General features: G+C 42.7%; 1 protein-coding gene across 1 annotated transcript in view; it reads left to right on the top strand.

The window, feature by feature from the left end:
* Nucleotides 1-16,406, top strand: part of LOC138249571 (uncharacterized) — a 230,186-nt gene that overhangs the window by 153,736 nt on the left and 60,044 nt on the right. Inside the window, exon 5 of the mRNA XM_069203515.1 lies at nucleotides 5,141-5,233. Coding sequence (XP_069059616.1) covers nucleotides 5,141-5,233 — 93 coding nt within the window. The remainder of the gene's footprint in view (nucleotides 1-5,140; nucleotides 5,234-16,406) is intronic.

Raw genomic sequence — 16,406 nt, forward strand, 5'->3', positions numbered from 1 at the left:
TTGGGATTCACAATCCACTTTCCCAAGTCCCACCTTCAACGTCTGCAGATAAAACCATATCTAGGAGCTATTCCAACCACACAAATAGGGATAATATACCCCAATTATGCAAGAGTTCAGGAAATATGACCTCCATTCCAATCAAAAGTTCAGATAACTGTGAGGACAGTAATGCTATGCTCGTAAAGATGGCCTCTTGTATTGTTATAGTACCCCATGCCTGACTATATATACTCCCGTTACAGGAATGTCTAGCTCGATAGTGGTCTTAGTTACAGGCTCATTTAGAAGATCTAGTGTTGTTGAACCGCCAAACTTATCTCACTCTGCACTGGTGGAATACCCACCAAAGGGGCGGCCTTTTCTCAACCATGTTCCCTATGTAGTTATTACGACGGATTCCCAACTCCAGGGATGGTTTGCCCATCTGATGGACCTCACAGTACAGGTTATATGGGACACCAAACACTAGGGTATCCACATTAACTTCCTCGAGCTTCAAGCTGTTCACCTAGCCCTGAAAGCCTTCCTTCCTCACCCCCTTCACAAGGTTGTCCTAATCCAAATGGACACCATGACAGCAATGTACTATCTACAAAAATAGGGAGAGGGGTAGATGGTCTCTGCTACTTTTCATATCTCTCACAGACCATTTAGAAATGGCCATTGTGTCACACATTCACCTGCTAGCACAAAATGGCCCAGGCACAGACAACAAATTTGCAAATCTGCTCAGCAGGATGCATCAACAAGGCCACACCTGGAAACTCCACCCACAAGTACTCCTCCTATACTTCCAGAGATGGGGGTTCCTGCAAACAGGCCTTTTTCGCAACTGCAAAAAAAAAAAAAAAGCAAAATGCTCAAACTTCACCTCCAGGTTTCCACTATCCAAGGGTAATGCACTATGAATGATTTGGTCAGGGTTATTTGTGTGTCCTTTCCTCCTTACCCTCTCCTTCCATATCTGGTTTGGAAGCTTATAGATGGACATCTCTCATGATCCTAGTAGCTCCCACCTGGGTTTGTCAACAGTGGTTCACAGCAGTACTAGATCTCTCAGTAGTCCACCATAAGAAGCTTCCTAACAGTCCACACTTTCTCACTTGGAACCATAGAGAAATCAGGCGCGCAGATCACATGACTCAACTTAGTGATTTGGCTCCTGATGTCGTTGAATTTGGTTACATTAAGTTGTCAACTGAATGTATTGATATTTTTAAAGAAGCACGTAGACCTATCACCAAAGCTTGCTATGTCATTCAAAACATATTTACCATTTCAAAGCTAATGTGCAAGACAGCGTCTAGTAATTGCTTCATTTACCAAAGGCTGCGATAGTGTTCACATCCATTAGATTTCATCTTGCTGAAGTGGCTGCCTATCTACAAAACAGTCAACACATCTCTTTATTTTAAATACCTGTCATTAAAGCCTTCATGGATGGGCTCAAAAGAATTATTCCACCACGGTATCCACCTGCACCTTCATTTATTCTTAACACTGTTCTCACACAACTTATGGGCCTGCCATTTGAACCTCTACACACATGCCCCTTTTAGGTCCTTTCTTGGAAAGTGGCATTTCTAGTCGCTATTGCTTCATTCATATGTATTAGTGAGCTCCAACTGCATAGACACAAGATGGTTCTTTGCACTTACCCTAAATTTCTCCTGAAAGAGGTTTCTCATTTTCACCTGATCCAATCGAGTCACCATTATTTTTCCCACTTCCAGATACTGTTGTGGAGAGGGCCCTCCAGACAGTATATATTAAAAGGACCCTTATGTTTTGCATTGATAGATGTGAAACTTTAAGAAAAACCAAGCAACCTTTTGTTTTTTTCACCGCCTCATGAAGGAAACCCTATACCCAAATGGTCATAGCCATGTGGCTAGCAAAATCTATTCAAATGTTATGCTAAAGCCAAAATAACTTTACCTACTCCTCCTAGAGCATACTGTATAAGAAAAAGGGCTTTTCTAGGAAAAAGTCCAATAGCTGACATATAAAAGGCAGCTACATGCTCCACACCACACACCTTCACCAAACATTCTTGTTCGGCAGTGCCATGTACACTTTTTCAAACAACTGCAGTGCCCACAGGTTAGCCACAGCTTCTGAGGGGGACAGCTTTACTGTCTATGAAAAACATGTTAATCTACAGCCAGAAATGCCTCAAATGGAATATGTTACTTACCATGTAAGCCTCTATTTGAGGCATGTGGCTGCCCTCCTCTTCGGACACCGTGGCCGTTGCAGTTTCTCACTCTTATCACATGGCAATCTAATTTCTTACACTTACTTGTACACTCCATTCTCACACACCTGCGGGAGAACAATCTAACAGTTGAGTACTGCCCATGGGCAGTATCACCGATAGAGTTGTCACTCTAACTTGTGACTCAAAAGACTTAGAAGAAAAACAACCTGCACACATTTGGACCCAACACTAGATGGCAGGAGTATGTAGAGCATGTGAATCTACAGCACTACATGCCACGAACAGATGCTTACAAAGTTACATATTCCTTCTCAAACATGTCCCTTGTATTCTGACAAGCTTACAGTTGTGGGTTGTTCTCAGTTACAGAAAAGAATCCAGACTGTTGCTGAAAATAATAAAAGTAAAGGACATATTTAAAATGGTAAAACAAATCTTCACCTGGCAATCACTTAAAGCTGAACTTTGCTGGAACTAACCAGACCTTTTGATCTTCAGTTCCAGAGAGTGTAACGCTTTCTCCATTGTTGCCTTCTGTTTGATGGTTATCAACAGAAATTTGTCTGGCTACAATTAGCTATTTGAAACACTAGAAAAAACTGGGCCTGAACTCCGTAGTGTGTACTAAACCCCCTACAGGGAGGAAAAGCGCACATCTTTTTTTGTATAACCCTCACCCACCAAGTTTACCCCTTGGTGGCATGATTCATCATAGGGTTCTTACCGTTCCGCTGCGGAATAGGCTGTGCCGCTACCTACGAGATACATGGGAGCACTGAATGGTATACACCAAATTATGATAAATAGGAGTTGGAGGGTGTTTTGTATTGTGAATAAAAAATACCTGCCAGGTAGGAAAGCCATGCAATATTCAGTCCTCGAGACAATATGATCAAAAAGGGAAGAAATGTAGAAAGTATGTGTGGTCTTAATGACTCTTCTTTATACATGGTCTACATGTTTCAAAGCCACCCCTCCCTGTGGCTTTCGTCGGGACCAAGGATTACACTCCTTGATAACACTCATAGTTAGACTATCCAACAACAGCAAAGTGTAGCAACACACACACACACACTGTATGCGTTAATTCCCTTTTCACCTACTTGGTACTATATTCTGTAATACATGTAACATATACGGCGAGAATTAGCCTGCCATGTTATTTGGTAGATTCATATGAAACAAAACGCTTCACACCAGTATGATAGGCATAGGGAGCGGTGGGGGGGGGGTGGAGAGCATGCATTTTACTTAAAGATGCTGACAAGTGGTTGGACAGGTAGTGTCACTTCATAAAGCGTTTAAGTAAGCCAGTGATGACCCCTGTGATTGGGCACTCAAGTGCAATAGACATACTATACCTTACAATACATGAATGGAGACATTACATATATATACACAAAGCAAGAATTTTGCTCCATAAGTCCTCCAGTGGCAAGGCGAGCCTGTAGTCACACACTGTGTGTATAAGTAAAGGATAAGGAGTCAGTATGAGGAAGAAAAACGTCGTCCTGTATTGAGGAAACGTATCGGCTATGCTGTACTTAATGCAACAAGGTCTCGTCTTGGCAAGTTAACCTGAGAGCACCTCAACGGGGCCTTAATGTCACCTGTTTTGCCTCACTTGTCCTGTTTTAAGTGGAGCGAGCGGGTGTAACACGCAAGACTTGCTTTGAATGATGGAGAACTAGATTGTGACAGCTCAGCATGGAACCATTTCTTGGTTCTTCTCAAGCCGCTAGTTAGCTCTGAATGCAGCATGTCTAACACACTCAGTGATTAAAAAATGCCAGCCTGTAAATAATGTAATTAATAATGCATGGAACCTTTGACTTGGTTCCTCACTACCAAATTGATTATCACTTGTAATGTTTAGGGAGATGTGCCTTTTCAACAGTGAGAATTGAGGGAAAGGAAAGGATGTTTGAGCAAAAACATTTGGCTCTGCATAATTCCTTTAGTTAGACTGCATTAAAAAATATAAATTTGGTGATAGATTCCATCTGGTGTAGTGATTAAAAGGAAAGTTGGTGAGCAAATCTCTGGCATAATACCCACTATGAAGATGTGGTAAACCCTAGGTGTAAGGGAGGAAGATCCCTTCCTTAATCTCGTCATGTTTTAGCGCCCCTTAGCAGAGCTATTGCACATGTGCATGCCTGGGTATTTATACTGTGAACTGGCCCCACAAGATATCATTTACGCTAATGTTTTGTGTATTGAGTTTAAAAAACAGTGTTACTACTTTTCAAAGTCTTTTTTTTTTCTTTCAATTGTCTGTCTCATATACATGCTCAACGACCACCCACAGGTAACTTGATAAAATGTTTCTTTTCCATGTATGGGGGTGAACATATTACTTGCCACTCGACCACATCTTATGTTACTGTGGTGTGCCCCTATTCTTGTTTTCACCTTGCTAGTGGTCATTCCAATGTAGTGTAACCTACATGAACAGTTGATAATATACTCCACTCTTTGTGTGTTGCAGTCTGTTGAAAGAGGTGTAAATATTCTTTGGTTTCACCACATTAAGGCAGTCTTTGCAGAATTAGGTGCGTTGCATTTGTTTATTGAGCCCGAGTTCATGATTGAACAAGACATGATACAGGTAAAAACGTATTTCAAATTGTACACACATCAGCGTAGAGATGCCCTTAAGCTAACTAAAAATCTGCCAAGGAATATGCCTCCCTATGCGTTAATCATGGTTTGGAACCGTATCTGGAGATGACTGATCACTCCAGGGACAGAATGTTACTCACCAACTTTAGATTGGGCTTTCTGCGCTGGCACTTGGGGTTCCCTTTGAGCCAATACAACCCCTCCAAAATCGTGCTTTGTCCTTGTGAAAAAAAATTCACCCCAGAGTTTGTTAAATTTGTCATTTTTCTGCCACTTTTATTGTTATTTTAGCAAACCGCTTTTACTCCCAATTATAAGGAAACGGGGTGTCAGAAGATTGAAGGAGGAACTGGAACATTTTCAACCCCTGCATGCCCTGTCCAGGTATGTTAATTTATGTTCTTTTTTAAATGTGCCATCAACACAATGAATTTAATGCGGTTTTAACTGTTGTAGATACCTTTTTGGCTTAAATATAAGTGTGTTGGGGTCTCTGGCATTTTCACATTGTTGTCATTTACTCCTAAATCCTGCATCTGCATTTTAGCTTATCTGTAGCACAGTGGGGTGAAGGTTCCCCAAAGTATGGGTTAATGCAGATTGCTGGATGATATGGCGATGTTTGAAGCCCTCTCCATTTAGCTCTCTCTGCGATATTGTTGTCCCCGTTGCCACTTATGTACTGTATTGGATTACTCTGGAATTACTTTTTAACATATTTTAATTTTTATCTTTATCTTGTTAATGGTCTTGCTAACTTTGTCGGTTGCTATGTTAAATGTAGAAATGCAGATCAACCTGCCATTCTTGTTCTGTAGGACAAAGTCCAAAAAAGAATCCCTGTTATTGTTGTGGGCCCGTTTCATTCCTTTATCCACTACCCTCGCTGGGCTCTTCCTGGCCTTCAGTTTAATGGCTAATCATGCCGCTTGTGGATTGTCCCGTATGTCTGAGCAGTTGCGTCTTAACCTCAGAAATTAGCCAAAGGGGAGAGTCTTCCGCATGTGCCATGGATGGAAACTGTAATGTAGCAGCAGGCAGTTTCGGGCTGTAGGTTTTTTAAACATTTTTATTGTGTGGTTGTTTTCAATTTACCTTGGTCTGCAATGGTGTTAAGGTCAAGGAACACCAAGTCTTTACTTATATTGTGGGTAACGTGGGAATTCATTTTATGTGTTTAGCCAATCCACAAAGCTGCTAGCTGCCCTCTCGTTGCCTTCCCATTTGAACAGGACATCATCTATGCACCTCTTCCAGAGTTTGATGTTTTTCAAGAAGGGGTTATTGGGACACAGAGTTTTATGGATTTCTACATAGTGCTCGTATACTTTGGCAGTACTGGACGCATAGGTTCTCCCCTATGCTAGTCTCGTGCTTCTGCAGGAAGAGGAACCCCCTCAAACTCAAGTTTTTGTGAGAGCCCATTTGCAGCACTCCATGACTGTTTCTGGGGGTGTGGTATTCCTGATCCACTTCGAAAAGGACCTCCTCCACTATATCCAGTGTCTCCAGTTGAGGGAAGTTAGTATATAGACATTCATTGTCTAGTTCTAAAAGTAGGTGGGACTCTGGGTTGGCGTTAATTACGTAGGAGGCAAGTACATACTTGGTGTCTTTTAAATATGTACTGGTGCCTTGTACAGTAGGTCCGATAACTGCACCCACAATTCAAGACATGAGTTCAAGAGTTGGACCAACACCTCAAACTAGTTACCTGCATGGTGGTACTGAATTTTTCACTGCTAATGTACTAAAATTGCATTTTACAAATTCTTTGATTTCTAAATACGGTGTCTGTAGCTCATTTTTGTATTCTAGCTTGATCATCATTTAGAATCCAATTTCTGTTAGTGCCAATAGTCAGTACAATAATAATAAACATTCTGTCTGATCTGGTAAGCAAAATAAAGAACAATAATCCTCTCAACACCACCTAAAGCGTACCTGGCTTTGAATCATGTGCAGACACCTTTTGCCTTGAATCCATATATCTCCTAAAAATGGTGGAGGAAAACAGATGCTTTAGAAAACACTGTGGCAGGAGAGACTCAACTTCCTTTTGTAGAGAAAATCCTAGACAAAACCAGAAAGCCATGATGTTAACCAGTGTGGCTGTTGTTCAGCATGACTAAATGTTAGTGGCGTAGAGGAGGGTGGCATGGAGTGGCATAGAGTGAAATTGCGAATAGTGTTGTGGAGTGGCAGTGTTGTGTATCGGAGTAGCATAGTGTGGAATTGTTTAGAATGGGATACACTGGAGTGGCATAAAGTGGGCTGGTGTAGAGTGGCGCCGAGTAGGTTGGCATAAAGTGCAGAGTCTAGTGGCATAGAGTGCAGTGGTGTTGAGGATGCAGAGTAATGTGCCGTTGAGTGGCATAGAGTGCAGTGGAGTAGTGCAGAGTAGAGTGCATTTGAGTGTAGTGGTGGAGGATAGAGTGGAGTGGTGCAGGGTAGAGTGAAGTGATCTAGAGTGGAGTGGTGTTGGCTAGAGTGCAGTTGTGTAGAGTGGCATAGAGAGTAATGACATACAGTTGATTGGCATAGAGTGTAGGGCAAAAGAGTTGAGTGTTACAGAGAGTGCAGTGGCATGGAGTGGTACAGAGTAGACTATTGTGGCCTAGACTGGAGTGGTGTGGAATAGAGTGGCAAAGAGTGCATTGGCGTAGAGTGGTACAGGGTAGATATGAAAGGCATAGCGTGCAGTGGTGCAGAGTGGCGTAGAGTGGGTCAGAGTAGAGTACTGTGGTATGGAGTGATGCAGAATAGAGTTGAGTGGCAAACAGTGGATTATTCATGGTGTGGTAGCACACTGCCATTACAGATAGCACGTTTTTCCATTGAAATGACCATAACATTTGCACAGACCTAGTTTTACTAATAAATCTATGTAGTGCATAGATGAAAACACATAGAAATTGCTTAACCTAGTTTAATGACCCATGTTGATTTGTTTCCAACACACTTCAGAAATAACTAAAAATGTGCTCAATTTGTGAGTTCATACTTCTGATATATTTTTAAATACACAATTCATTTAAACGTCGTCCTGTGCTAGAAATAAACCTCTTTCCTACCCCCAGTTTCCAGCAAGATTGTCACATAAATCCTCTCACTTTGAAGTCAGAAAAAGAAAAGTAAACAAGCGTCCATGGAACACCACTCCTGATGTTTGACCTTAGTCTCTGAATGCCCTGCAAATGTGCCAAGATTTAAAGGCCTGTTAATAGAAAGGGAGTTTGTGAAAGGATACAGTAAACATGGTTAAGGCAATGGGAGGGACAAACTCAAGCTGGAGAGCCTAAAGCAAATAAAGTCAGCAAATGGAAAGCCAGAAAGTGTGAGTTACAAGCCACAAAGCCAGTGGTAATCAATGAACGGAATACATTCCCAGGTCAACTTTCTGAAAGTCCCCAAGATGTCTTTAGCAAACCAAACAGCTGTGCTGCCTAGTAGGCTGCAATCTAAACAGCTTTTCTGTAGCAGCTCTCTAGCATTGCTACTCCTCTCTTGCATGTTGGCTAATAACTTACTAAGTCTCTTCCAATCTAGATTCTAACTCAAATGCCATATGAAACAAACAACCTGCCATACTGTAGATAATATCATACACATTATGGATGATGGTGACCTTTGCCTTAATATACATTTGTTTCAATGATAGGAAACAGACTTCATGAATCTCAACTATTAACAAATATTGGTGAAGGAGATAAATATCAATATATATTAACGTGAAGAAGAAAAGACCAAAGAATGAGTTCTGACCCATTGTAGATCGGAAGAAAGCAAATAAAGGGACTTGCAAAGAAAAGTTCATGTTGTTGGTGTTGCATCAAATCTACCCCCAACTTCTTCAGTCAGGGTTGACTGTGCTCTATGAATCTGCAAGATGCCTATTTCTGTATATATCAGTAGCCCAAAAAAATCTCAGATTCTTGAGATTTTTAGTGAGAAGCAACCATAACTACTAAAATAATTCTTCCTTTCGGTCTTAAGTCTGTGCCCAGTGCCTCTTCAAAATGCATTGGGGTTCATTGTAGCACAGGAGGCTGAAGATATAAGCATTAATGTGTTTGGAAACATACCAACATTACCAGATAGCTCTCCTCGCCATCAACCGATTTGGATTACATGTAAATTACAAAAAATCTATTTCCATCCCAATACAATCCCTTCATTACCTGGAAGCAATTTTCAATATGGTGTTTCCTTTGGAAGAGAGGCACTCATCTCTCCTTCAGAAATATCTGAAGAAAACAGCCCATCCGTTAGCCTTCCTGGTGCCAAATGCATGTCTGTACATTAGGTCTGTGAAATACAAGTTGGTTATCACTAGTGGGTAATATGAAATTACAGTTTCAAAAATAGCTAGTAGGTAATCAGTTTGCAATGCTATTTTTGATGCTGGAGACGAAAAACACTTTATGTTCTATGCTTACCTTTTACCAGTCGTTAACCTATTTGAGACAGATTACCGAATCACAATCCATTTTCAGGTTCTTCCTCAGACCATGGTTCTTTGTATTGCAGTTGTCTCACAGAGTTGGGTCTTTTTGTACCTGCTCCTGTGACTGGGATCTGAGGAATGAGCTGGGTGTTTTCACACCTTTTTCCCCATAGCATTTTCCCTTGGAAATCTTCCCTTTCACTCAATACCATTTGTAACATCCAGCTACTGTTTAAAGCTTTTTTCCCCAGTAGGTTTAAAGGATTTTTCTTGTCTGAATGCCATTGTTGTTTGTAAAGTTCTCATCGTGGGAATAGAGAGTAGCCTTAGATCCACACAAAACTTGTGCAGTATTTGCTTCCTTCGCATTTTGTGAAGGAATGTCGATTATGTTAAGATATCCAAAAGGACAGAGAAGGAATAGGATTTATAAGCAACCTAAAAGACCTAAGGGCCAACAAGAACAGATAATAAAAAGTAATCCAAGGAGAATTCAAGTTCTGCTGAAAGTGGCAAAATCGCCAGAGGACTGATCCAGAGAGAAAAGGTGAGAGAATACATCATTGGCATCATTCTTAACAAAGAAGGACCCGATCCCTATTGAGAGGCTGGGCCCCCAGCATGTTCACCAGTAAAAGGCTTAATGGCTTAATGTTAATGCCATGATGTCATCACTGGCAGCACTCCTCCAGGCCATCCAGGTCAAATCACCAGACTGCATCGCTGTTGGCGTTTAAGTACTCAAGGGTGTTGACGGTGCCTTCACTCGCAGTCTGTTTCAGTTCAACTTCAAGGCCTGAAATATCCATACCATATAAAAGCATCACAAAAGCAAGGCCTAATGCCACCCTTAGGCACCAACCATACAAAACCTTTGCGAATACCACAGAACCACCACCCCTCCCTCCCCGTTGTGGGGAGGGGGAACTTTAGCACTATCATTTCGCACAAAAGTGGGCTAAAACTATAGGGGGGAACTTGGTGCTCACTATTATTAAGCATCGTTACTCGCTTTGTTTCAAGGTAAAACCACCTCCAGTGCCACCAAAACAAAGTTCCAACTCCTCACTTTAAGTAACTAAACATTCATACTATTTGAAAAGCAACCAATCAAACCAGTTCCTCACTTTCTTCAAAGGAAGGGAATATATTCATGATACTGCCTGAGTTACAAGAAAGCCCCAAAGTTAGAATTCAGACCAATATTAGATCTATGAAACTCCAACAAGTGGACCAAATGGAAAAAGATTCAAATGTTAGCCGTTCATCAAATTTCACACACCTGAAACAAGGTGATTGGATTTGTGCAGTAGATCTAAAAGATGCAGACTTCAATATCCGTATTTGCAAAAGGAATAGGAATTACCTAAAATTAAGGTATTGGAAACACAATTATTAGTTTCAAGTTTTGCTGTGAAGTCTGAAATCTGCTCCTTTAACCTTTTCTAAATGCATGCCAATAGTGGCAGTCAACTTATTTTGTCAAAGTATGTTTCTTTATCCACATATTGTTGTCTGGCTGATGTAAACACATAGCCCTGGCAAATCAGAGCAGGCTTCTACGGGGCTAAAAGATCTGCTTCATCTAGGTTTAAAGATGCATCTCCAAGTACCTATTTAGGGACTATCATGTCTTGGAGCAACACCAGACAAAACTCAAGAAAAAGTGGTTCTTTTGAAGACGTCTCATCCATTCAAAATGCCATCTTCACCTAAAAACTGCCTAACCAGTAGCATGTCTCTTCTCCTCTACGTGGGGTTCAATGGCTTCCAAGTGCAAGACCGCATATGAGGTTTTTCCAGTAGGGATTGCAGGATCACTCGTCTGACGCTCAACAGTTTGGGATGGCAACCTGCAAGATTGTCCCTCTCATATTGGTGCAAAGTAGGTCAGCTCAGACAATTGCCATAGATTCCTCTCCATCAAGATGGGCAACCATTTGTGAGAGCTGGAAGTATAAGGCCAGTGGTTGCAGAAGTAGAGCTCCCAATATCACCTTCTTAGAACTGAGAGCAGTCGTTCTAGCTCTCAAGGCATTGCTGCCTTTTCTGACAGCAAAAAGAGTGCTTATTCAAATGAACAATGACAGCCATGCACTTCCTGAACTATTAAGGGACCATGAGATTGTAAGGGACTGACTCTTTTTGCATGTTCAACCCCACAATTTTGGACTGATGGCTTTCAACTCATTGGACTGAGGCCTAATAACCAGAAATCAGTGGCAGTGTTCAGACCCCACACAAAGCATGTTGAATTGGATACATCTAATTGGCAAGGCCTGACTTAATAATAAGTACCTAGAATATGGTAACCAGGGCATGTAAGGCAGAGTGTCCACTCGGGGCTGCAGCACTGTTAGAGCCATTTTGTGTCTTGTCACACAAAGAGTGGCACAGTCTGCCACTACAGACTGGGAGGACAGTGTCCTCGTTGTAAGTTTGCCCATTAAACTAATGGGAAAGCCACCTTGCCCCTTAACATTATCTGTAACTCTTCCCTAGGATGACCTAGTGAGCCCTATGGCAGGCAACTATTATTTTGTTAAGTGGGAGATATATATATTCAATGGCATGTGTAGCTGCAGATACACATGCTATGCATACTTTCTGCCATCTAGTGTTGGGCTTAGAGTGTTACAAGTTGTGTTTCTTCAAAGAAGTCTTTTTTTCGAGTCACGGGATCGAGTGACTCCTCCCTTTCGGCTCTATTGCGCCTGGGCGTCGACTCCATCTTAGATTGTTTTCTTTCCGCCATCGGGTTCGGACGTGTTCCTCTTCGCTCTGTATTTTGAATCGGGAAAGTTAGAAAAGAATCGAAAATTCGTCGGTATTGTTCTCGTTCGGTACCGGTTTAGTTTTAGCGTATTGGCACCGACATCAAGACTGCTTCAGCGGCCCTTCGGGGCTTCCGCTCTTCATCAAGGCCTGGTTGGCCCGACCACATCCGTCATCCAAGACTAATGGACCGGACCCCTTTCCGTTTCTGTCCTAAGTGTCACGCCAAGTATCCTTATACAGATCAGCACCGGGTCTGTAACCTGTGTTTGTCGCCTGAACACAGAGAGGATACTTGTGAAGCTTGCCGAGCGTTTCGATCCAAGAAGACCTTAAAGGATCGACGCGCTAGACGACTACAAATGGCGTTGAAGCTGAAACAACATCTCGACGTCAAGGAGGAAGAGAGAATTTCCATCCAAGAAACGGACTCAGATGAATCTGACGGTGATCGTCCCCCGACGACGCGGCAAACAGTGAGTACACCTGCCCCGTCCCACACCCAGGGTCACACCAAAAAACTCAAGGCCACAGGGACGCCACTGCCAGCAGGCCAGGGCTCAACCCACAGAAAAGAAGGTGACCAAATGACATTGGCACCAAAAAAGGCCAAAGATTTGCCGAAGACTTACGACTCCGGTCGAGAATCCGGCACCGAAAAATATTCGCCATCGAGTTATCGAGTCGGGCAAGCCTCAAAAAAGCTCATCGGAACCGAAAAAGACAATTTCGTTGGGAATTTCGGTACCGATAAAACCGGCTTCGGAGCCAAAACGCTCTTCCTACACTGAAGAGCAAGGTCTTTCTATGCAGCTCAAAGAAAAGCACAGATTTGAGCAAGATCTGGATTTAGAAGAACATGACCAGACACAACAAAGGTTAGAAATCCAGAAGGACACAGGGAAGATACAAACCATCCCTCCACTCAAATCGAAAAGAAAACTAGCTTTTCAAGAGACTGAGATGCAGCCCAAAGCCAAAGTGGTTAGAGACAAGTCACCACCACCACATTTCTCACCACAACCATCCCCACTGCAATCACCACACTTGTCACCAGTGGGTACGACCCACCTATATCGGACAACAGCCCAGAGTGTTATTCGACCAAGCCTTCACCACCAGAGGACAGTACAGCATATACGCAAGTACTAGCCAGGGCAGCTACGTTCCACAACGTAACAATGCACTCGGAACCGGTGGAAGATGACTTCCTGTTCAACACTCTGGCATCCACTCACGCATCCTACCAAAGCCTGCCAATGCTACCGGGCATGCTCAAGCACGCACAACAGGTCTTCCAAGAGCCTGTAAAAGGGAGGGCCATCACGCCAAGGGTCGAAAAGAAATATAAACCGCCCCGTCAGACCCAGTGTTTATAACTCAACAGCTCCCTCCGGACTCACTGGTTGTGGGGGCTGCAAGAAAAAGGGCGAATTCACAATCATCAGGGGATGCCCCACCCCCTGATAAAGAGAGTCGAAAGTTCGACGAAGCGGGGAAAAGAGTGGCATCACAAGCAGCCAATCAATGGCGAATTGCAAACTCACAAGCCCTAGTTGCACGCTACGACAGGGCACACTGGGACGAAATGCAAGACATCATCCAGCATTTGCCCAAGGAACACCAAAAACATGCCCTAAAAGTGGTTGAAGGGGGACAGGCCATTTCAAATAACCAAATACGGTCTGCCCTAGACTCTGCAGACACAGCTGCACGGACTGTCAACACAGCTGTGACAATTCGAAGGCATGCATGGCTGCGAAGTTCTGGATTTAAACCAGAAATACAACAGGCGGTACTAAATATGCCGTTTAATCAACATCAGTTGTTTGGGCCGGAGGTGGATACAGCGATCGAGAAAATGAAAAAAGACACGGCCAAAGCCGTGGCCGTGCTCTACTCCTCACAATACAGAGGCACATTTAGGAAACCACAGTTTAGAGGGGGTTTTCTACAACAGACATCTGAACCGTCCACCTCCCAAACAAAACCCACCTACCAGTCGCAGTGCAAAAGAGGGGGGTTTCGTGGTTCCTACAGAGGACAATTCCAAAGAGGAAGAGGGAAATTCCAGCCCTCCAAACCAAGCCCTAGCAAACAGTGACTTCAATGTCACACTTCCCCAACACTTGTCACCAGTGGGGGGGAAGCTTACCAAATACTACCACAATTGGACACACATTACCACAGACACGTGGGTTCTATCAATTATCCAACATGGTTATTGTATAGAATTCACAACATTCCCTCCAGATGTTCGACCAAAACCGCACAGATTGTCTCCACAACACTTAGCCCTATTACAAATAGAGGTCCAAGCACTGCTACAAAAACAAGCCATAGAGCTAGTACCCTATCACCAGAAGGGAACAGGCGTTTACTCCCTGTATTTCCTTATTCCAAAAAAGGACAAAACACTACGGCCTATCTTAGATCTCAGAACACTGAATCTCTTCATCAAATCAGATAATTTCCACATGGTAACACTTCAGGACGTAGTTCCCTTACTAAAAAAAAAGGGGAATACATGACAACACTGGATCTCAAGGATGCGTATTTTCACATACCCATCCATCCATCTCACAGGAAACACCTCAGGTTTGTAATACAAGGCAAACATTATCAATTCGAAGTGCTACCGTTCGGAATAACAACATCCCCCAGAGTATTTACAAAATGCCTAGCCGTAGTAGCAGCTCATATAAAGAGACAGCACATGCACGTATTCCCATATTTGGACGATTGGCTCATAAAAGCCAACAATGTCAATTTCACACGCAATACGTCATAGATACTCTACACAAACTAGGGTTTTCTACAAATTACCAAAAATCACATCTACAACCATCCCAAATACAACAATACTTGGGAGCAACACTCAACAAAGAGCAATTGCCACTCCAAGTCCACAAAGAGTTCAGTTGTTTCAAAATGTAAGATCAAGCATACAACCAAACCAACAATACACTGTAAGGTTTGTGATGAAACTACTAGGCATGATGTCCTCATGCATAGCTATTGTCCCAAACGCAAGACTACGCATGCGGCCCTTACAGCAGTGCCTAGCAAAACAATGGACGCAGGCACAGGGTCAACTCCAAGATCTAGTGTTGATAGACCGCCAAATGGTGGAACCCTGTAAATGTAAACAAAGGGCGGCCATTTCAAGACCCAGTGCCTCACGCCATAATCACAACAGACGCTTCCATGATTGGGTGGGGAGCACACCTCAACAATCACAGCATACGAGGTCAATGGGACAATCAACAAAAACTACTTCACATAATTCACTTGGAACTGCTAGCAGTATTTCTAGCATTAAAAGCGTTTCAGCCACTTCTAGCCCACAAACACATTCTTGTCAAGACAGACAGTATGATAACATTGTATTATCTAAACAAATAGGGGGGACACACTCGTCACAGCTGTGTCTCTTAGCACAAACAATTTGGCATTGGGCAATTCACAACAACATTCGCCTGATAGCACAATACATACCAGGCATTCAAAATCAGTTGGCCGACAATCTCAGTCGAGATCAACAGCAAACTCACAAATGGGAAATACATCCCCAGATTCTACAAGATCACTTCTACCACTGGGGGACACCAAACATAGATCTATTTGCAACAAAAGAAAACGCAAAATGCCAAAACTTTGCGTCCAGGTACCCACACCCTCAGTCCAAGGGCAATGCTCTATGGATCAGCTGGTCAGGGATATTTGCTTACGCTTCCCCCCCTCTCCTGCTCATTCCTTATCTGGTCAACAAACTGAGTCAAAACAAATTCAAACTAATACTTATAGCACCAACATGGGCTCGCCAGCCGTGGTACACCACACTGTTGGACCTATCTGTGGTACCTCACATCAAACTACCAAACAAACCAGATCTGTTAACACAACACAAACAACAGATCAGACACCCGAATCCAGCATCGCTCAACCTAGCAATCTGGCTCCTGAAGTCTTAGAATTTGGATATCTAAACCTTTCTAAAGAATGTATGGAGGTCATTAAACAAGCAAGGAAACCCACAACCAGACATTGTTAAGCTAACAAATGGAAAAGATTTGTTTGTTATTGCCAGGCTAATCAGATTACGCCACTAGACGCCTCCACACAAAACATTGTAAGTTATCTACTACACTTACAAAAGTCCAATCTAGCCTTCTCTTCCATTAAAATACATCTCACTGCAATATCTGCTTATCTGCAGATTAAACATACAAAATCACTTTTTAGAATCCCAGTTATTAAAGCCTTTATCGAAGGACTAAAAAGAATCATACCCCCAAGGACACCACCAGTGCCTTCGTGGAATCTTAATATTGT

The sequence above is a fragment of the Pleurodeles waltl genome, chromosome 8 (genome assembly GCF_031143425.1).
Source record: "Pleurodeles waltl isolate 20211129_DDA chromosome 8, aPleWal1.hap1.20221129, whole genome shotgun sequence".
NCBI lineage: Eukaryota > Metazoa > Chordata > Amphibia > Caudata > Salamandridae > Pleurodeles > Pleurodeles waltl.